The sequence below is a fragment of the Chiloscyllium plagiosum genome, chromosome 2, assembly GCF_004010195.1.
Source record: "Chiloscyllium plagiosum isolate BGI_BamShark_2017 chromosome 2, ASM401019v2, whole genome shotgun sequence".
NCBI lineage: Eukaryota > Metazoa > Chordata > Chondrichthyes > Orectolobiformes > Hemiscylliidae > Chiloscyllium > Chiloscyllium plagiosum.
This window is the reverse complement of record NC_057711.1, coordinates 950139-973190: the sequence shown is the minus strand read 5'-3', so window position 1 is coordinate 973190 and position 23052 is coordinate 950139. Positions and strand designations below refer to the sequence as shown.

The 23052-nt window shown below is 43.1% G+C and overlaps 2 protein-coding genes across 5 annotated transcripts in view; one reads left to right on the top strand and one right to left on the bottom strand.

Moving 5' to 3' along the window:
• Window positions 1–6356, top strand: part of lmbrd2b (LMBR1 domain containing 2b) — a 75877-nt gene extending 69521 nt beyond the window's left edge. Inside the window, exons 15-19 of the mRNA XM_043702925.1 lie at window positions 4771–4874; window positions 5079–5125; window positions 5219–5315; window positions 5483–5618; window positions 5793–6356. Coding sequence (XP_043558860.1) covers window positions 4771–4874; window positions 5079–5125; window positions 5219–5315; window positions 5483–5618; window positions 5793–5853 — 445 coding nt within the window. The 3' untranslated portion in view covers window positions 5854–6356. The remainder of the gene's footprint in view (window positions 1–4770; window positions 4875–5078; window positions 5126–5218; window positions 5316–5482; window positions 5619–5792) is intronic.
• A 680-nt stretch (window positions 6357–7036) lies between these two features.
• Window positions 7037–23052, bottom strand: part of LOC122556264 (nipped-B-like protein) — a 536293-nt gene continuing 520277 nt past the window's right edge. For all 4 annotated transcript variants that reach the window (XM_043702895.1, XM_043702901.1, XM_043702914.1 and 1 more), the window contains 2 exons: window positions 13553–13738; window positions 7037–8036 (listed from right to left, as the gene is read on the bottom strand). In XM_043702895.1, coding sequence (XP_043558830.1) covers window positions 7671–8036; window positions 13553–13738 — 552 coding nt within the window. In that variant the 3' untranslated portion in view covers window positions 7037–7670. The remainder of the gene's footprint in view (window positions 8037–13552; window positions 13739–23052) is intronic.

The following is a 23052-nucleotide window of genomic DNA, read 5'->3' as shown; positions in this document are numbered from 1 at the left end:
GGTTGGAGGATCTGAGCTACAGGGAGAGGCTGAACAGGCTGGGGCTGTTTTCCCTGGAGCGTCGGAGGCTGAGGGGTGACCTTCTCGAGGTTTATAAAATCATGAGGGACATGGATAGGGTAAATACACAGTCTTTTCCCTGGGGTCGGGGAGTCCAGAACTAGAGAGCATAGGTTTAGGGTGAGAGGTGAAAGGTATAAAAGAGACCTAAGGGGCAATTGTTTCACACACAGGATGGTATGTGTATGGAATGAGCTGCCAGAAAAGGTGGTAGAGGCTAGTACAATTGCAACGTTTAAAAGGCATCTGGATGGGTATTTGAATAGAAAGGGTTTAGAGGGACATGGGCCAAGTACTGGCAAATGGGACTAGATTAGGTTGGGATATCTGGTCAGCATGGACGAGTTGGACCGAAGGGTCTATTTCTGTGCTGTACATCTCTGACTCGATGACAGGATGACCAAAACTGCACACAATACACCAACTGTGGCCTCACCAACAACTTACACAACTTTAACATAACATCCCATACATTGTATACTCAATGTCTCGACTGATGAAGGCCAGTATGCTAAATGCCATCTTCACCACCCTGTCTACCTCTGTCGCTTTCAAAGAACTATGTACTTGTACTCCTAGGTCCCTCTCTTCCACAACACTCCTCCAGGACCTTACTGTTTACTGTACAAGTCCTACCTTGGTTTGACTTCCCAAAGTGCAATACCTCACTTATCTGTACTGAATTGCATTTGCCAATCCTTAGCCCACTTCCCCACCTGATTAAGATCCTTCTGTAATTTTTGATAACCTTCCTCGCTATTAACGATACCTCCTAATTTTGTATCATTCACAGACTTACTATTCATGCTTTGCACATTCACATCCAGATTATTTATGTAAATAACAATTAACAAATGTCCAGCAACAACCCCTATAACACACCACTAGTCACAGGCCTCCTGAGAAACAGCCTTTAACCATTACCCTCTACTTTCTTACCATTGAGCCACTTTTGAATCCAATTATTTAGCTCTCCCTCAATCCCATGCCATCTAACCTTCATGACTAACCTGCTGTGTGGGACCTTGTCAAAGGCCTTACTAAAGTCCATATAGACACTGCCCGACCATCCTCTATCCTCTTGGTTACGTATTTGAAAAACTTCAAAAGATTTGTCAGACGTGAGTTCCTGTCCACAAATCCATGCTGGCTATCCCTAATCAGACCTTGACCATCCAAAATGTTGGTTGATCCTGTCCCTCCGTATCCTCTCCAACAACTTGCTTTCCACTGATACCTGTAGTTCTCTGGCATGTCTTTGCTAGCTTTCTGAAACAATGGAACAACATTAGCCAGCCTTTAGTCTTCTGGAATTTCACCAGTGGCGAAAGATGAAGTAAAAATCTCTGCAAGGCCCTCTGCAATTTCTTCCCTACCCTCTCACAGCATCTGAGGATGGACTTGATCAGGCCCGGAGATTTATCCACCTTAATGTGCTTTAGGGTTGCAAACACCTCCTCTCTGCTAATGTGTATGTGGTCCAAAACATCACCACTTGTTTCACTTATTTCTTTAGCATCCATGATTCTCTCCTCAGTAAACACTGAGGAGAAATATTCATTGAAAATCTCCCCCCTTCTACTGTGGCTGCATACATAGACAGCCATTCATCAGAAGGGGCTTTAAGGGGACCTATTCTCTCCCTCCCACCCTTTTACTCCAATATAGCTATCGAACCTTTTGGGATTATTTTTAACCTTATCTGTTAGGTCCATCTTGTAACCTCTTTTTGCTCTTCTGATTTCCCACTTGTGTGTTCCTGCACTTTTTATATTCATCTAAGGATTCACTTGAGCCCGATATCTTAAACCCAATGTATGCCGCCGCCTTTTTCCTGACCAGAGCCTCAATATTTTTCATCAGACAGGGACTCCTAAACCTGTCAACTTTTCCTTTCACATATTGTCCCTAGACTCTTGATATCGCACTTTTAAAAGCCTCCCATTTGTCAGTCGTTCCTTTTTCTTCAAACAGACTCACCGAATTGACCACTGGTGGATCCTGTCTAATGGCCCCAAAATTGGCCCTGCTCTAGTTTAGCAACTTAACTTGTAGAATACTTTCAAAGAACTATGTACTTGTACTCCTTGGTCCCTCTGTTAAAACTAAGAGAGTTCTGGTCACTGGACCCAAAGTGCTCTCCGACTGACAGTTTAGTCACTTGTCTGACCTTGTTTGCTAAGAGGAGCTCCAGTGTTGCACCCTCCTACATAGGGCCTTCTACATATAGATTTAGGAAACTTTCTTGGACACATTTGACAAATTCCACTCCATCCAGGCCTTTTACACTCTTGTTGGCCCAGTCAATACAGGGGAAATTAAAATCACCAACCAATGCTACTTTATTTTTCCTACAGGTATCTGCAATCTCTCTACACATATACTCCTCTAGTACCTGCTGGCTATTTGGGGGTCTATACTGCAGTCCCAGCAGAGAAACCATCCACTTCTTGTTTCTAAGTTCTAATCATCATTTGATGATTCCTTAAGCACTCTATATCCTCTCTAAGCACTTGTTGTTATGTCCTCCCTTATCAAAAGGTCAACTCCCCCTCCTCACTTACTTGTCCTTCTGTCACGTCTGTAGCTTCTGTATCCTGGAACACTGAGCTGCCAGTCCTGCCCTTCTCTCAGCCATGGTTTTGTTGTGGCTATAGTATCCCAGCTCTAGAGCCAATCCATGCTCTGAGCTCATCTGCCTTACCAGTCAGGCCTTGTGCATTAAAATAAATGCACTTTAAACCAGAAGTTATTTTCCCTCCCTTTTACTGTGCCCCTGTCTATCCTGAATAGTAAACTTGCTCTCAATGGCTGATGTATTTTCCTCCTGACTTCTCGATGGTCCCTGTCTTATTCAGAGTCCCACCCCCCTGCCAAACTAGTTTAAACCCTCCTGTGTGACACTAGCAAATCTCCCCACAAGGATTTTGGTTCCCCACCAGTTCGAGAGCAACCCACCGCCTTTGTACAGGTCACCTCTACCCCATAAGTGATCCCAATGATCCAAGAACTGAAAACCCTGCTGTTAGTGGTTGCAAATGGGTGGTTTGTGGTAGCAGCTCATATGATGACAAGGGGTGGGCTAAGTGGGAGTTGTGGGTAAGAACATGGGAGAAGACGCTCAGGCCTAAAGTGGTTGAATGCAATATTGAGTCCTAAAGTTTGCAGGGTCCCGAAGCAAAAAAATGAGATGCTGTTCTTGCAGCTTGCACTGAGCTTCATTGGAACTCTGCAGCAAGTCTGAGACAGAGATGTTGGCCAGAGGACATGGTGTGGTGAAGAGGCAGGCAACAGGGAGCTCAGGGTTGTTTTTACAGTCAGAATGCAAGTGTTGTGCAAAGAGCTTACCCAGTCTGTATTTTATCTCCACATTGTAGAGGAGACTACATTGTGAGCAGCAAATGCAGTAAACTGGATTGAGTGAAATGCAGGTACATCTGTTTCACGAGGATGGTGTGGCTTGGGCCTTGGATAGTGAGGAGGAAACAGGTGTTAGACATTGTGATTACAGGAGAAGTTTCATGGGGGATCTGGTGAGAGTAGGAGTGGACAAAGGTGTCCCGGAGGTATGAAGGGCTTTTGCCTGAAACGTCGATTTTGCCTGTCTTCGGATGCTGCCTGAATTGCTGTGCTCTTCCAGCACCACTGATCCAGAAAAAGGTGTCCCGGAGGCTACGACAGACAACCCATTGTCAGCCACTAATGGTCCTCATTAACAGGTATTCTCCCAGGTTGACGTTTACCCATTCCTTTGCCCAACTGTTTTCTTCCCCCTCTCTGGGCTCCATGTCCACTTACAGCTTATTCCCCACCCCAACTTCAACATTTTTACCAATCTTTTCTCAGCCACAATCCATTCTGAAGAAAGGTCTCTGGATCTGAAGTGTTAACTCTGCTTTCTCTCCACAGATGCTGCCAGACCATTCCTAACAATGTGTTTTTATTTTCTTCCAGCATCGGCAGTTGTTAGGTTTTATTTTGCGTTCACAGAGAGGTATTGATAAAGTTGAGTAAACGGTACAATGTGGGAAAATGTGAAGTTCACTGACTTGTGTTACCTGTTTATGAAACACCAATGTGCAGCAGTTAATCAGGAAGGGCTAATGGAATGTTGGCGTGTAAGAGTAGGGAAGTCTTACTGCAACTGTACGAGGTGCTGGGGAGACCACAGCTGGAGCACTGTCAGCAGTTTTGGTCCCTTATTTAAAGAAAGCTCTCATTTTATTGGAGGTAGTTCAAAGAAGGTTCACTCGGATGATCCCTGGTATAGGATTGTCTTATGAGCAAAGGCTAAACCGGATGGGATTCTAACTCCCTGGTGTTGAGAAAGATGAGAGGTGATCTCATTGAAACATATAGAATTCAGAAGGGGTCTGTCAAGGTAAATGCTGAGAGGTTTGGGATGGTCAAGGAGATCAGAGGGCATAGTCTCAGAAAAAAGGGGCACCAATTTAAGACTGAGATGAGGAGAAATGTCTTCTGAGGGTTGAGTCTTTGGAACCTCTTGTTACAGAGTGTGGTGGGGGCAGAGTCCTTCTGTATGTTTCAGGCTGAGATAGATTTTTGGTCAGGGGAAGGGGAAAAGGCAGAAAAGTGGACATGTGCAATATCAGATCAACCATGATCCTATTACATGGTGGAGAGCAGGTTCAAGGGGCTGAACAGACTAATCCTGTTCCTATTTCTTATGTTTGATATTTTTCTCATCAGCCTGGGTACACGCTGCCTGAATCTCCTTGGCTTCCAACAATTTATGGGAGATAATGAAATGACATCTGACCTTGTGGATGAAGGAAAAGAGCTAATTAAAAGAGGTGAAGTTTTTTTTATATCAGAATCATCATTATCTCTACATTTTAAAAATTCAGCTCAGGGCTTTTCTGATGTGTGTCTGTAATGGAAATTGTAGCAGGGAAGGATGTGTGTTTGTACATTTGTACATTGTTTTCCTGGGAGGTTGTGTTATGCATTCTGATTAACACAGGTTCGCTGACAAATGCTTAATGTTTCTGTTACAGAGAAAAGGAAACGGCAGCGACTTGAAGATGGGGAGAATCGGCGAAGGGTAAGCAGTGGGTCCTTGACTCTCAAACCTGCCTGCTTCTTCCTGGTTTTCACATTTTCTCCATGTTGGGTGTCCTTTTGTGTTTCTTGGCAGGAATGGAAAGAACGCTATGGAAACCAGAAAGAGGATTTCACGCGGAACAGGGGCTCTCACTCTGAAATACCTAGTTCATTGCATGCAACTAAGCGGGGTAAGACATTCTGTCCATTCTCTTATTCACTTTCTCTTGGTCACTCTGACTCCTATGTTTTTCTTCCTTCTCCCAAATACCTACACAATTCCCATCCCCCTTCACCTGTTCCTGTATAAGTTTCTCAATGAAAATTAGTGATTCTTGTTAACTGACTTTTTTTTTAGCTTCCACTAAGTACTCCCGCTCAAACAGTAGGTCAGAAAGGGATTGCATGGAGTTGCTGCAGGATCCAGAGCCTATGGATTTTAATGCTGACTCCTTCAGTGATGACTGCCCTGATCAGAACTCTGAGCTGGGAAGGTAAAGAGCATGGGAGCAATATGTATGGATGGGATTGGCATGTGGGTTCCAGGCAGCATTCGGGTGGGCAAGAGTTAATGGCCTGTTTGTAAGCATTCTGATTTCAGTTTTTGTGAACCCTGGAGTTGCAGTCTGTGTTTGTACTCACTAGTTACCCTGCTCCTGTTCATTTAGGTACCAGCCAAGTGGAAGGTATTTGTCGATGTCCCGCAGCCGGATCTTTGATGATATCTGAATGTGCACAAAGGGTCAGTTCCACAGATTTGCATCTGCTTGAGTATAATCCACTATCTGCCCTCAGCCACTGCTGGGGGTTGGAGGTTTTGTTGGGAAGGGAAGAGCAGATCAGGCCCTTCCCACGTACTACAGTGACTGGACTTACTTCAAAATTACTTTATTGGTTGTAAAAATGCTTTGGGATATCTTGATGTCATGGAGGGTTCTTTGGAAGTGCAAATGTTCTTTCATCCCTTCCTTCCAGTTATACTGTTCACTGCAGGAGTAAAACTGATAGTTGTGTGCTGATATTTCCATTTGTGCATGGACTGTGGGCCTGGGTTCAGGAGTACATTTTTCAGAGACTCTTCTTTCTGGTTAATTTTGCTCTTGCACTTTTTCTGCCCTTGGAATGAAGGATGCATTTTGGGCTAGTAATCAGATTTCTGTATTCACATCTCGGTGTAAAAAAATCATTGTAATTTATTGGGTGTATTTAATAAAGTGTCAAGTTTAAACCTATAAAATGCTCTGTGCCTGGTAACTGACATAATTGGTAGTTTTCTTCCTCAATAAGGTTTAAATCACTGAAGGAGTGAGGAGACAGTGTGAAAAACTCAATCTACGTTGGTATACCTGCTCTGAGTATCCCCACAATCAACCAAGCAAACAGATCATACAGGAATCTCCAGGATATAAATCTAATTCTTCCATAAAATAAGAACTTCTAATATTGCTGTTAGTTGCATTTCTCTCAGCTATTCACAGTTTTACCTTGGCTCCTTACTGAGATATTGGTGTCACCAGTGATTTTCTGTCAGTCTAGATACAGCCAGACAAAGGACAGTCATAACACAGTTGAACCAGATTTGCCTAACTAATACACATTAAACTTATTTCCCAAGCTGGGCAGCCTTTGAAAGACTAATAAATAGTGAACATACGGCCAACTTAGTGACCATAGACTAAGGCTGCTCTCTACTACTCTTAAACAGATGTGTAGAGGTTCCAATTTCCTTGTTAGGCTCAATCTATTGGAAATGAATAGCCAAAGATGATTAATCTGTGCACAGATGAAATGAATGAAAAAAAGCAATAGTTTAGTTTTTTTTTACAGAATTTTTTTTACCAATATTGAGGAAATTTAAACCTCCTACACATGCACTTGACATAAAAAACACAACCAACTGGAAACAGACAGGTAACAAAGAGAGGTAAAAAATTTATTGCAGTATTTGTTCCGCCAGTTTGTTTTGGCTGGGGATCCCTTTTTTCTTGTTTTGCCAGAGTGACCCTAATACATTTAAATCTACATTTACAAAACAAAAAAAATCAAATAAAATCTCCCATGTAGGTCACAGATACTGCATGCTTTCATTAGAATAAATTATATCCAGCACAGTCTGGCATTGTACATCCTGTAAAATAACTTCTCTCTGGAACTTCTGCTACACTAAAGAAAGCCATTGCTGCTAGGTTAAACTCCAAGAACACTTTATTAAGAACATTAACAGACTAAATTCCAACATTCACTTAACTTTTATTTTTAAACAGAATTCTTTTTCCAAGATATAAACAATTTTTTGTTTTGTTAAACTATAATACAGTGGGAGTTAAAATCAATCAAGAAGGTTCGGCTGTACAACAGCGAAGGAAGCTCCCACGAGAAAATGGTATCTGACAATTGCTTTCTTCTCGTCTGTCTCCGGGTCTGGATCCCAGTAGAGTTTTGCAGACTGTGAAACCATACATTTCGTAAGTGTTGTCAGAATATGGTCTTTTAGCCCCAAGTTAATTCTCCTCACTGCTGTGAATTTGGCTGCAGTTTTAGTTGTGTTAGCAGGAAGATCCTTCCTTTGCTGCATACAGCGATCGTAAAGTCTGAACAACTTTGTTAGTCAGCTTATTTGCACTTGTCAGAGCAATTTTCTTGTAAATGATGTCCGACTCTTTGATACTGTCAACCCAAGGCACCAGTTTGCGGCCCTCTCTGCGTTTAGCCTCTGTCCAGGAGCCACTATATGAACCGGCCATCCAATGAACACTGAAACCACTGCTGGTCTTTTCCACAACTCTTGCAATCTGGGGCCGGTCTTTATATTTGGGGCAGCAGATGGCAATCACATCCATTACTTCCACAGCTTCATGTAGCTGAGCTCCAAGATCCCCTGGGTCAGACAATCTTTTAGATCTTCTGGTTGCCTTAGAGATGATTGGAAAGAGAAGGGATTTGTTAAAATGTAGTTGAATGACAGCACATGACTCCAAAAAATACAGACAGCTACCTAAGTAAAAGGAACTAAACATCAACATTAGACCCCAAGAAGGTGAGCATGTCTGAACAGCAGCACTGGGCCCTTCGAGAAGTACAGGTAACAGTGTTTGAATGACAGCAGGGGAAAATGGGAACCAGGAGAATACAATGTACCAAATACAGATAGACAGTTAACGATTGTCCTTCGTTATGTCCTCTTGAATCCAAATAAAATTATTATAGGAACAGTAGTAGACTTTGTCTGCCATTCCATGCGATCTGATTGCAGCCTTCACTCTACTCCTGCCCGTCCCCCATAACTCTCCACTCCTTGGCAAACAAAATTCAGTGGAACTTTGCCCAAATATATTCAATATCCAAGCCTTCTTTCGTCCACGGGGAAGAGTTTTAGAAGATTTCAATTACCCTGTAGTGCCCTTCTCTCTGAGCCAGGAGGCTGAGGTTCAAGATCTACTTGCTCCAGAGATAAGAAAGAAATTTTCTGAACAGATTGATTTGAAAAACAGATTCCCTAGGAATTTGAAGCAGGAGTGGACAAATAAACCTTTCGAGCTTGCTCTGCCATTTAACGTGATCACAGCTGATCTCACCCTGGTCTCAACCCCAATTTCCTGCCTGCTCCCCATCACACTTTATCCTGCTTTGGATCAGAAACTTATCTGTTTCTTTCTCAAATCTACTGATTTATTCTGCCTCCAGTGCACTCTGGGGCAGTGAGTTCCACAGATTCACAACCTTCTGAGAGAAGCAGTTTCTCATCTTTTTAAACCTACCTCCTCTCACTCTATACCTGTACCCTCTTGTTTGAGACTGTCCCACATGGGGGAACATCTGTTCCATGTCCACCTTAGCATTTTATATCCCCCCTCCATCCCCTCATTCTTCTGAACTCCAGTGAGTACAAGCCCAAGCTATTGAACTGCTCCTCGTATGACAGTCCTTTCATCCCTGGGATCAAGCTGCAGTAGCAGACCAAAACTGGACACACTGTTTGAAATGTATATAACTGTAACAACACTTCTTCACTTATACATTCCAATCCTTTTGCAATAAATGTTAGGATTCCATTTGCCTTTCTTATTTTATGCTGCACCTGCATATCCACTTTCTGATATGCATTGGCACACTTGTAATCTGCTTCTCATTTGAATAATAATTTGCCCTTTTGTTTTTCCAGCCAAGATGGATAACCTTACTGAGATTAAACTCCATCTGCCAGATTCTGACCCATTCTCCAAGACTACCAATGTCCACCTGTAAACTCCATTTCCTCATCACTTCCTGCGTTCCCACCAATTTTAGTAGCATCCACGAACTTTGCTTAGTTACACTTTGTCCTTGCAGTTAAGGGCAGCACGGTGGCACAGTAGTTAGCACTACTGCCTCACAGCAGCAGAGACCAGGGTTCAATTCCCACCTCAGGCAACTGTCTGTGTGGAGTTTGCACGTTCTCCCCGTGTCTGTGTGGGTTTCCTCCGGGTGCTCCGGTTTCCTCCCACAGTCCAAAGATGTGCACGTCAGGTAAATTGGCCATACTAAATTGCCCGTAGTGTTAGGTGAAGGGGTAAATTTAGGGGAATGGGTCTGGATGGGTTGCTCTTTGGAAGGTCAGTGTGGACATGTTGGGCCGAAGGGCCTGTTTCCACACTAAGTAATTTAATGTAATAATTAAATAGATTGCAACTAGTTGAGATCTGAGAACTGAACCCTGTGGATGGAAGGAGAAGCGTTGAAACTAGAGACCTGTGAGTATAGAGTTTATACGCAGTTGGAGAGGCTGGGAATGATAAGGGAGAGTTAAAGAGTCCTGCAGCATGGAGACAGGCCCTTCAGCTTAAACTGGTCAATTCCCCACCCCGTGATAAGACTGCTTGCATTCACCCTGTCTATGCCTCTCATGATCTTATACACTTCTATAAGATTTCCCCTTAGTCTCCTATGCTCTAAAGAAAAATGTCCTATCTTGTCCAACGTCTTCCTATAACTCAGTCTCTTGAGCCTTGGCAACATCCTTCCTATAGCTAGGTGACCAAAACTGAACACAATGCTCCAAGTGCGGTCTCACCAACATCCTGTACAACTGCAACATAACTTCCCAATCTCCAAACTCAATGCCCTGACTGACGAAGGCCAGTGTGCCAAAAGGCTTCATCCCAAAAAACAAGAACAAAAAAGAAAATTTACAGCCCAGGAACAGGCCCTTCGGCCCTCCAAGCCTGAGCCGATCCAAATCCACTGTCTGAACCCATCGCCCAATTCCTAAGCATCTGTATCCCTCTGCTCCCCACCGACTCATGCATCTGTCCAGACGCATCTTAAATGAATTTACCGTGCCTGCCTCTACTACCTCTGGTGGCATCACGTTCCAGGCACCCACCACCCTCTGTGTAAAGTACTTGCCGCATGTATCCCCCTTAAACTTTTCACCTCTCACCTTGAAAGCGTGACCTCTCATTACTGATTCCTTCACCCTAGGAAAAAGCCTCCCTCTATCTACCGTCTATACCCTTCAAGATTTTGTAGACCTCAATCAGGTCTCCCCTCAATCTCCTTTCTTCTAATGAAAACAATCCTAACCTACTCACCTCTCTTCATAGCTAGCACCTTCCATACCAGGCAACATCCTTGTAAACTTTCTCTGAATCCTCTCCAAAGCGTCCACATCCTTTTGGTAATGTGGCAACCAGAACTGTACACAGTATTCTAAATGTGGCCGAACCAAAGTCTTGTATAATTTTAACATGACTTGCCAGCTCTTATACTCAATAAGAAAGCAAACATACCCTATGCCTTCTTGACCACTCTATCCACCTGTGCAGCCACCTTCAGGGTACAATGGACATGGGGGTGGGGGAACCTGATTGAAGTCTATAAAATCACCTGTACCTGTGTTTTTGCTTTTGCTGCTCTTTATTTACTTATCTCTGCTACTTAACTCTGTCATCTGCCTGTATTGCGTGCAATACAAAGCTTTTCACTGTGCCTCAGTACACGTGACAATGAATTCAATTCAATCACGAAGGGTATAGACAGGGTGGATAGAGATTAGCTTTTTCCCTGGGTGAGGGATTCAATAACGAGAGGTCATGCATTCAAGGTGAGAGGTGAAAAGTTTAATGGGGATACACATGGAAAGTACTTTACACAGAGGGAGCTAGATGACTGGGACGCGTTGCCACCAGAGGTAGTAGAGGCAGGCCCGATAGATACAATTAAAGTGCATCTGGACAGATGCATAAGTCGGTGGGGAGCAGAGAGATACAGATGCTTAGGAATTGGGCGATAGGTTTAGACAGTGGATTTGGATCGGCTCAGGCTTGGAGGGCCGAAGGGCCTGTTCCTGGGCTGTAAATTTTCTTTGTTCCTTGTTCTCTTTGTACTACGTCCTGTTTGAGTCGATCTGTTTTAGGAAGGATGTTATTTAGCTGGAGAGGGTCCAGAAAATGTTTACAATGATGTTGTCTGGAGTGGAAGGTTTGAGTTATAAGTAATGGCTGGGACCTGTTTCCACTGGAGCGAAGGAGGTTGAGGGATGACCTTATAAAGGTTTATAAAATCATGAGGGATACAGATAAGGTGAATGGCAGGTGACTTTTCCCTCTCTGGGATTTCAAGACTAGGGGCATATTTTTAAGGTGAGAGGAGAAAGATTTTAAAAAGACCCAAAGGGGAATTTTTTTTTTAAAAAGAGAGTGATCAGTGTCTGAAATGAACTTCTAGAGTACAGAGGATGCAGGTACAGTTACAACATCCAAATGTCTTTTAAGTAAGTACATGAATAAGAAACGTTCAAATGGATGTGGACCAAGCGTAGGCTGGTGGGAAATAGTTTAGTTTGGGATTATGGTTGACATAGTCTAGGTGAACCGAAGGGTCTGTTTCACTCTATAGCACCACACTTGTTACAGTTCAGAAAAGGATTCATTTATCTGGCCCTTTGCTTTCTATCAGTCAGCCAATCCTCTATCCAAGCTAATACTCTATCCTTAAGCCAGAGATTTGGCCTTCTGGATCAGTCTTTAATGCTTCCTGGAAGTCTAGATATATCATATCCATTGGATTCCATTAGCTACTTGGCTGGTTATACCCTTAAAGAACTCCAGCATATTTGTCAAGCACGAATTGTGTTTAATTTCGGTCACTATATTATAGGAAGGATGTTATTAAACTGGGCAAAGTGCAGAAGAAATTTACAAGAATGTTGCCTGGACTCAAGGGTCTGAGGTGTAGGGAGATGGTCAAACAAGCTAGAACTGTTTTCCTTAGAGAGTACGAGACTGAATGCACTCTCTTTTTCCCAGGGTTGGGGTATTGAGGTCGAGAAGGCATCAGTTTAAAGGTTAGATGGGAAAGAATAAAAGGGAACCTGAGGGGCAATTTTTTTTAAACACAGACAGTGGTACGCACATGGAATGAGCTGCCAGTGAAAGTGGTTGAGGCGGGAATATTAAACAACATTTAAAAGGCAAGTGGACAAATACACGGACAGGAAAGGTTTAGAAAGATATAGGCCAAGTGCTTGTCCTGTGCTGTAGGACTATATGACTTGACCTTCTTGAAGCTGTGCTGACACTGGTGAATTGAGCTTTGTTTTCCCCAGTGTTCAGTTATCTGCTCCTTCATGACTTACTCCAGCAACTTCCCCAGTATAGACAAACTAACAGGTGGAAATAAAGAAAAAGTAACATCTCTGAATAGGTTGATTAAAAATATGTATCCGTCATTAAATAAGGAGACCAAAACTCAACAAGTATTTCAGATGCAGCCTCACCAATGCCCTGTGCAGTTGTGGAAAGACTTATCCATTTTGTGCCACATCCATCTTGCACTAAAGACAAATATTCCTATTTAGATTTGATCTATGCGCTAATTTTGTGGGATTCACCTCCAAGGATACCCAGACCAGTCCTCTCTGCGTTGAAGTTTTTGGCTTTGTCTCTTTACTTAATTTTTTGCATTTGCCAAAGTGAAGAACTTCTCAGGATTTCCACATTAAACTCCATTTGCCTACTCACTTAAGCTCCATTTATTACCAAGGGCATGAAATGCAAATAAGCCAAATGAATACTTCGTGCTAGACTTCCTAATAAACAATCCAAGAGCCACTTTATGAAATGCCCATAATTAATCAAAATCTTTGACACTTTTGGAGAAAAAGTTTGAAATCAAAGTTCAGTTCGTAATAGGGTCAGTGGAGAGACACTTGGGCAATCTGAAATGGTCAGTCGCACACAGTGGGGTACGGCTGAACCTCTAAATTAGAGGGATGAAGATCCAAGTCCCAAAGAACTTGGAGAACTGCATCATGGTTTTTAAATACATTATAAGATTTATAAGCAAATTAATTCAGATGGGGAAGGCAAATGGGGAGAAATTGAACTCAAAAGGACATCAATTTTGTTGTTATATAGGCCATGACACCAACTCCTGTTCGATTCCTTACCCCTGCAATGCCTCCACCAGTTCGCTCCTCTCCATCACTCTCCTCATCATCAGTTTCTGCATTGTTTTTTGGGCTACTTGCTCCAAGAAGTGCGTTGATTGCCTTATTACGGGCTGCAGTGCTGGCAGACACTTCCCCATCTTCATCCTCTTCATCAGGATCCAAGTGTTCCATCAGCGTTTTAAACTGAAAGAAAGTCAACAAGAATGGATAAGCAGAGCAGTGTAAAATTTGCAGATCACACAAAATCAGGAAACATAATAAATAACAAGGACCGGAGAAAGTGAGGACTACAGATGCTGAGATTAGAGTCGAAGAATGTGGTGCTGGAAAAGCACAGTTGGTCAGATAGCATCTGAGGAGCAGGAGTGTTGACGTTTCAGGCATTCCTGATGAAGGGCTAATGCCCCAAACGTTGACTCTCCTGCTCCTCGGATGCTGCCTGACTTGCTGAGATTTTCCAGCACCACACTCTTTGACTCTGATCTCAGCATCTGTAGTCCTCACTTTCTCCGGTCCTTAGCTACTTGGCTGATTATACCCTTAAACTCTCAACTCCAAATAACGAGGACAGTCACACACTTCAAGGGGAGTGAAGTGGGAAGATACATGGTATGTGAAATTTATCAAAAATATGAAGTTATTCATTTTGAGAACCAACAATAATGCAGCTTTTCATAAAATGGAATCCATTTGTCCTATGTGGTCTTGGAAACCTGCAACATTATATCTGAAAAAGAAAGATAAGGTTTGAAGCATCACACATTATGAAGCAGGGAAGGCTAATAAAGGGCAAATAAAACCCAAAAGAACGGTGGATGTGGAAATTTAGAAACAAAAACAGAAATTGCTGGAAAAGCTCAACAGATCTGGCAGCATCGGTGGAGAGAAATCAGTTAACCCAGTTCTGAGGAAGGGTCACTGGATTGGAAGTGTTAGCTCTAAAAAAGGGCAATGCTGTTGACATGTTGTAGACAGACTTTTTAAAGGCATTTGATAGAGTGCCGCACAACAGACCTTCAGCAAAGGTTGAGTTTATAGCATAAAAGGGATAAAAGAGAGTCAGTGGCTTCATGGTAGCATAATATAGGAAGGATGTGGAAGCTTTAGGGAGGGTGCAGAGGAGATTTACCAGGATGCTGCCTGGACTGGAGGGCAAGTTTTAGCCCGAACATTTCAACTCCCCCTCCCACGCTGCCAATGACATGCAGGTCGTGGGCCTCCTCCACCACTACTCCCTCACCACCCGATGCTTGGAGGAAGAACGCCTCATCTTCCGCCTCGGAACACTTCAACCCCAGGGCATCAATGTGGACTTCACCAGTTTCCTCATTTCCCCTTCCCCCACCTTACCCCAGTTCCAACCTTTCAGCTCAGCACCATCTTTATGACCTGTCCTACCTGCCAATCTTCCTTCCCACCTATCTGCTCCATCCACCTATTGCACCTTCTCCCAGCCCCACCCTCCTCCCATTTATCCCTCCATCCCGGAGGGCTCCTGCCTGAAACGTCGATTTTCTTGGTCCTCAGATGCTGCCTGACCTGCTGTGCTTTTCCAGCACCACTCTAATCTGGACTCTGATCTCCAGCATCTGCAGTCCTCATTTCCGCCATATCCTTCTAAATCTTTCCTGTCAATGTATTTGTCTAAATGCCTTTTAAATGTTATTAATGTTATTAACCTCCACCACTTCTGCTGGCAGCTCATTCCATATGCGTACCACCCTCTGTGTAAACAGTTGCCCCTCAGATTCCCTTTTATTCTTTCCCCTCTAACCTTAAACTGATGCCCACTAATCCTCCATTCCCCAACTCTAGGAAAAAGACTGAGTGCATTCATCCTATCCGTGCCTCTCATGATCTTATACACTTTTGTAAGTTTCTCCCTCAGTCTTCTACGATCTAAAGTCCTAGTTTATCCAACCTCTCCCTGTAACTTAGTCCCTTGAATCCAGCCAACATCCTTGTAAATTTCTTCTGCACACTTTCCAGTTTAATAACATCCTTCTTAATGGCAAGGTGACCAAAATCGAACACAATACTCCAAGTGTGGCCTCAGCAATGTCCTGAATAAATGCAACATAACTTCCCAACTTCTATATTCAAAATCCTGACTGATGAAGGCCAGTGTGCCAAAAGCCTTCTTCATTGCCCTGTCTACCTGGGACTCCACTTTCAGAGAACTGTGAACCTGAACTCCAAGATCTTTCTGTTCCACTACATTCCTTAAGGCCCTACCATTCACCATGAAACTCCAATCTTGATTCGACTTTCCAAAATGCGTGGCCTCACACATCTATATTAAACTCCATTTGCCATTTCTTGACCCACTTCACCAGCTGATCGAGATCCCGCTGCAATTTCTGATAACCTCCCTCACTCTCCACGATTCCACCTATTTTAGTGTCATCTGCAAACTTACAAATCATGCCTTGTACATTCTCATCCAATCATTGATATAGATAACAGCATTGGACCCAGCACCAATCCTGAGGTACCACCACTAGTCATAGGCCTCCAATAAGCATTCTTCCATTATTATCTTCTGTTTCCTACCATCAAGCTAATTGTGTATCCAATTTGCCAGCTCTCCTTTTTTTCCTGTGTGATCTAGCTTTCCTGAAGACGGGCTCATGCCCAAAACGTCGATTCTCCTGCTCCTTGGATGCTGCCTGACCTGCTGCGCTTTTCCAGCAACACATTTTCAGCTCTGATCTCTAGCATCTGCAGACCTCACTTTCTCCTAGCCTTCCAGATCAGCCTATCATGTGGAACCTTATCAAAAGCCTTAATGAAATCCATACAGACTATGTCTACCACCTTGCTCTTGTCAACCTCCCTGGCTACTTCAAAGAACTCTAACAAATTTGTGAGGCATGACCTTCAAAGCGCAAAGCCATGCTGATTACTTGCAATGAAATAGTCTTTCCAAATGCACTTCTCTGTTTTGAACTTCATCTGTCGCCTATTCACCCACTCCAACTTTTGGAGTTCTGCTCAGTTTACAATACTTCAAATTTTGTTTTATTCACAAACTCTGAACGGTTACCTGCACACCAAGAACTAGGTCATCAATATACATCTCTCACATAGGGTAAGTAAGGGTTCCAATACTGACCTCTGGACTCCACTCCACACCACCTCCATCTTAAAAAATATAACAACCATAGGCCACTCAGCTCAACATTCAATTAGGTCACGCTGATCTTCTACTTCAACGCCAATTTCCCACACAATCTCCATGTCCCTCAATATCATTAGTGTTCAGAAACCTCTTGATTTCTGTCTTGTATCTAATCATTGACTGAGCTTACTGGTCCCTGGTATACAGAATTCCAAAGATTCACCACCATCTGAGTGAAACAATTACTCGTCATCTCGGCCTTAAATGGCCTACCTCTTATTCTAAAATTATAGCCCCTGGTTCTAGAGTCACCAGTCAGAGAAAACATTCGATCTATGCTCAGTGTATGAAACTCAGCAGGTCTGGCAGTATCTGTGAGGGGGAAATAAACTCAACATTCAGAGGCTACAATGACTTGAAACATTAACCGTTTCTCTCTTTGGAGATGCTGCCAGACTTAAGAGTTTCTCTAGAATTTTCTTTTTATTGCACATTTCCACCATCTGCAATATTTCGTTTTATTTACATCCAGCCTGTCACACCCTGTAGGAAGTTTGTAATGTTCAAAGAGCTCACGGTGGCACGGTGGCTCAGTGGTTAGCACTGTTGTCTCACAGCACCAGGGTCCCAGGTTCGATTCCAGCCAGTTTGCACATTCTCCCCGTGTCTGTGTGGGTTTCCTCCGATTTCCTCCCACAATTCAAAAGATGCGCAGGTCAGGTGAATTGGCCATGCTAAATTGCCCATAGTGTTAGGTGCATTAGTCAGAAGGAGATGGGTCTGGGTGGGTTACTCTTCAGAGGGTCGGTGTGGACTGGTTGGGCCAAAGGGCCTGTTCCCATACTGTATGGAATCTAATCTGCTTTCACCTCTCAATCTTTGAAAGTCCCTTACAGTCAGAAACAGGCAAAGTTATAATGGGGAGCATAAGATGGCAGATGAATTAAATACTTATTTTGGTTCTGTCTTCACAAACAAAGACTCAAATAATGTCCCAAAAATATTGGGCAACACATGGTCTAGCGAGAGAGGAAATGAAGGAAATCAGTATTAGTAGGGAAATGATTTTGGGAAATTGATGGGATTAAAAGGTCAATAAATCCCCAGGGACTGAAACCTGTTTTCTACAGAATTTAAGGAATAGCCCTAGAAATACAGAGGAACCTCGATTATCCAAATATCGGATTATCTGGCAAGATTGCAAGGTCCCGATGTTTGGCTGAACTATGTTATTCAGCACTGAAAACGTGTTGCTGGAACTCCTTTCAGCTCTGATCTCCAGCATCTGCAGACCTCACTTTCTCCTCCTATGTTATTCAGCACTCAATTAACCAAATGAAATATTCCCCGCCCGTGTCTTTCAGATAATCGAGGTTCCTCTGTAGTCTACTTTAGAAACAGTGAGTACGTAGTTGGTAATCTTTCAGGATTCAATAAACTTGAACAGTTCCAACAGATTACAGGGTAGTCAATGTAACCTATTACATTAAATGGAGAAAATAAGCAGTTCTGGCAGCGTCTCTGTGAAGACTGTCTGACTTCTTACAGAACTCAGCATGCTTGTTGAGATTTCCAACAGCCATAATATTTCACTTTTATTAGAGCATGAAATAATGGGAGGTTATTAGAAATGAATGGCAATAATCATGGAGGATTTTAATTTACAAATAGATTAGAAAATGGGCAAAGTTAGACTAGCTGAAGCAGAATGTTTTTGGGATACTGTCATAGAACAGCATGTTTCCAGAGCTGACCAGAGAGTAACTTGGGGAATGTTTCAGGGAACATCTCTGGGACACACGCACCAAACAAGCCCACCGCCCTGTGGCTGACCGCTTCAACTTCTTCTCCCATCCCATGCCAGGGACTAGCAAATCCTGGGCCTCCTCCATCACCAACTCCAACCCATCCGACACCTGGAGGAAGAATGCCTCATGTTCCACCTTGGGACTCTCCAACCACACAGCGTCAACATTGACTCCACCAGTTTTGTCATCGCCTCTCTTACCACCCCACTCCAAAACCCCATCCCAGATCCAACCCTTCAACTTGGCACTGCTCTCTTGAACTGTCCTACCTGTCCATCTTCCTTCCCACCTATCTGCTCAACCTTCCCCTCTGACCCATCACCATCAACCCCCACCTGTGCCAACCTACCGCCTTCCCTGGTACCTTCCCCCCAGCCCCATCCCCACTCTCCTATTTATCTCTCAGCCCCCTTCCCCCTCCCACATTCCTGATGAACGGCTTGAATTTCACAGATTCACAATCCTTTGGGGGAAGTAGTTTTTCCTCACCTCTGTCTTAGGACAAGGGGTAGCAAATTTAAAACAACGACCTCTCATCCTAGAATGCCCCACAAGAGGAAGCATCAGCTCCATGTTTATTTTATTTATACCTTTTATCATCTTGAATACCTCAATGTGATCTCCCGTCATTCTTCTAAATTCCAGAGCATAGGCCTTAACAGTTCAATCTCTCTTCATACAACAAACCATCATCTCTGGGATCAATCTAGTGAACCTCCTCTGAACTGCCTCCAATGCCACATCTTTCCTTAAATAAGGGAACCAAAATAGTGCACAATATTCCAGGTTTCACCAACGCCATAAGACATAGGAGCAGAAATTAGGCCATTCAACCCATTGAAGAGAAAGTGAGGACTGCAGATGCTGGAGTACCAGAGTTGAAAAATGTGGTGCTGGAAAAACACAGCAGGCCAGGCAGCATCAGAGGAGCAGGAGAATCAACATTTCGCACATGAGCCCTTATGCCCGAAACGTTGATTCTCCTGCTCCTTGGATGCTGCCTGGCCTGCTGTGTTTTTCCAGCACCACATTTTTCATCTCATTCAACCCATTGAGCCTGCTCTGCTATTCAATCATGGCTGATTTTTTCAACCTAATTTTCCTGCTTTTTCCCTGTAACCTTTGATTTCCTTGGCAATCAAGAACTTATCTATCTCTGTTTTAAATATACTCAAGGACCTGGCCTTCTGTGGCAATGAATTCCATAGATCTCTGGCCGATGATATTTCTCCTTATCTCAAATCTAAATGGTCTTCCCTTTATTTTAAGGCTGTGCCCTCGGGTCCTTGCCTCTCCTGCCAATGGAATCATCATCCCTACATCCATTCTGTCCAGGCCATTCAGTATTCTGGAAGTTTCAATTAGATCTCCCCTTATCATTCTAAACTCCATCGCGTATAGTCCCAGAGTCTGCAAACTTTCCTCATAAGTTAAGCTTTTCATTCCTGGGACAATTCTTGTGATCCTCCTCTGAACACGCTCCAGGGCCAGTACATCCTTCCTGAGATACAGGGCCCAAAACTGCATACAATACTCCAAATGTGGTCTGACTAGAGATTTATAAAGCCTCAGAAGTATAGCTCTGCTTTTATATTCTAGTCCTTTCGATAGGAATGACAACATTGTATATGCCTTCCTAACTACCGACTCAACCTGCAAGTTTACCTTAAAAGAAACCTGTCCCTTTGCACTTCAGATTTCAAAATTTTCTCCCCATTTAGAAAATAGTCCATGCCTCTATTCTTCTTGTACCTTGTACAATTGCAACAATATTTCCTTACCTTTATATTCTAATCCTTTAGCTATAAAAAGCCAACATTAAATCCACTTTATTATCTGCTATACCTGCATGATAATTTTCTGTGACTGACAAATGATCCTCTGTACTGTAGGAAGTTGAAGTCTCTCCCAGTTTAGACAATAGGTCACCTTCCCATTTTCCGACCAAAATGCATGACCTCACACTTATCCATGTTAAACCCCCTCTCCCACATTTAGGCCCACTCTCCTTACCTATCTATATCCATTTGTAAGCTTATTTCCTCATTGCAATTTACCGTCCCACCTATTTTTTGTGTCATCTGCAAATTTGGCCGCGAGTCTTCTATCCCTGATCAAAGTCGTTAATGTAGATTGTGAATAGCTGGGGTCCAAGGACCGAACGCTGTGGCACCCCACTAGTTACTTCTTGCCATCCAGAAAAAAAACCCATTTATCCCAACTCTGTCTTCTGTCCATCAGCCAGTCACTTATCCAAGCTAATAAATTACCCCTAATTCCGTATGATGCAACCTTATGAGTTAACTTTTAGCGCGGCACCTTATTGAACACTTTCCGGAAGTCCAGATTGGTTACATTGACAGCATCCCCATTGTCCACTTTGCTTGTTACATCTTCAAAGAACTCTAGCAAATGAATCAAACATGATTTATCCTTCATAAAACCCATGCTTACTCTAACGGATAGTGTTTTGACTTTCCAAAGATTGCTTCCTTGATAATTGATTGTAATATTTTCCCAACAACAGACGTTAAACTAGCTGGTCTATAATTTCCCACATATTGCCTCCCTCCCTTTTTGAATAAGGGCATTACATTCAATGGCATAGTGGTTAGCACTGCTGCCTCACATGCCAGGGTCCCAGGTTTGATTCCAACCTCGGGAGACTGTGTGTGGAGTTTGCACGTTCTCCCCATATCTGTGTGGGTTTCCTCCGGGTGCTCCGGTTTCCTCCCACAGTCCAAAGATGTGCAGGTCAGGTGAATTGGCCATGCTAAGTTGCCCATAGTGTTAGGTAGACTAGTCAGAGCGAAATGGATCCGGGTGGTTTAAATCTTCGGAGGGTTGGTGTGGGCTGGTTGGGCCGAAAGGCCTGTTTCCACACTGTAGGGAATCTAATCTAATCTTCCCTTTTGTAAACCGAGAGAAGCTTTTGCTATTCTTTTTGATATTTCGTGCAGGTTCTCTTTCATAATTTACTTTCGCTCCTCTTATTTGTTTTTTAAAAGTATCTCTTTGTTTATATTTGGAAGTTTCCCAATCTTCCAGCCTGCCACTGTTGTAGGTTGCTTAAGGTACATTAGATTTGGTATTCTGCAACAAAATAGGATAAACTGATGGCCTCAGTGACTGCACTCTTGGGTAACAGCAATTATTATACAAGTGAATTGTACATCTGATTTAAGAGATAGTGTAGTGGATCCAAGTGTAGTATTTTAAATTTAAATAAGAGCAAGATGATGACACAGGAGCAGAGTGACAGCGAACCTGAAAATTAAAAGATCAACACAGATGCAGTGACTGATATTTCAATATACACAGAATTCAATTCAAAAAGAATACCAAAGGGAAGACCCATCACCACGGTCAAATAATAATGTAAAGATAGTATTAAAATTAAACAACAATGACTAAAAGATTAATACAGAAAGAAAAATTAGTGTAAGAAAGCTAACTAGCTAGAAAAACAAAAGTAGGTTGCAAGGAGTTTCCAAAGATATCTGGCAAGGTGAACAGTTCAAGTGAATGCTGGTTTTATAGAAACTGACCTGGTGAATTAATAACTTAAAATAAGGAGATGGCAGATGAATGGAGCATGTATTTTGCATTGGTTTTCACTGTAAAGGATATAAATAACAACCCAGGAATACATATAAGTCAGGGAGATGGAAGGGAGAGAAGGACGAACTCAAACAATTTGGAATCATGAGGAAAGTGGTGCTGAGTAAATTGTTGTAACAGCAGGCTGACAAGTTCTCCTCATGTCTTCATCTGAGAACCTTGAACAAAATGGATAGTCATAGAGTCATAGAGATGTACAGCATAGAAACAGACCCTTCGGTCCAACCCATCCATGCCGACCAGGTATCCCAACCCAATCTAATCCCACCTGCCTGCACCCGACCCATATCTCTCCAAACCCTTCCTATTCATATACCCATCCAAATGCCTCTCAAATGTTGCCTCCACCACATCCTTTGGCAGCTCATACCATACACGTACCACCCTCTGCGAGAAAAAGTTGCCCCTTCGGTCTCTTTTATATCTTTCCCCACTCTCCCTAAACCTATGCCCTCGATTTCTGGACTCCCTGACCCCAGGGAAAAGACTTTGTCTATTTACCCTGTCCATGCCCTCATAATTTTGTAAACCTCTATAGGGTCACCCTTCAGCCTCTGATGCTCCAATGGAAAACAGCCCCAGCCTATTCAGCCTCTCCCTGTAGCTCAGATCCTCCAACCCAGGCAACAACCTTGTAAATCTTTTCTGAACCCTTTCAAGTTTCACAACATCTTTCCGATAGAAAGGAGACCAGAATTGCACGCAATATTCCAACAGTGGCCTAACCAATGTCCTGTACAGCTGCAACATGACCTCCCAACTCCTGTACTCAATACTCTGACCAATAAAGGAAAGCATACCAAATGCCTTCTTCACTATCCGATCTACCTGTGACTCCCACTTTGAAGGAGCTATGAACCTGCACTCCCAAGGTCTCTCTGTTTAGCAACAATTTCTAGGACCTTATCATTAAGTGTACAAGTCCTGCTAAGATTTGCTTTCCCAAA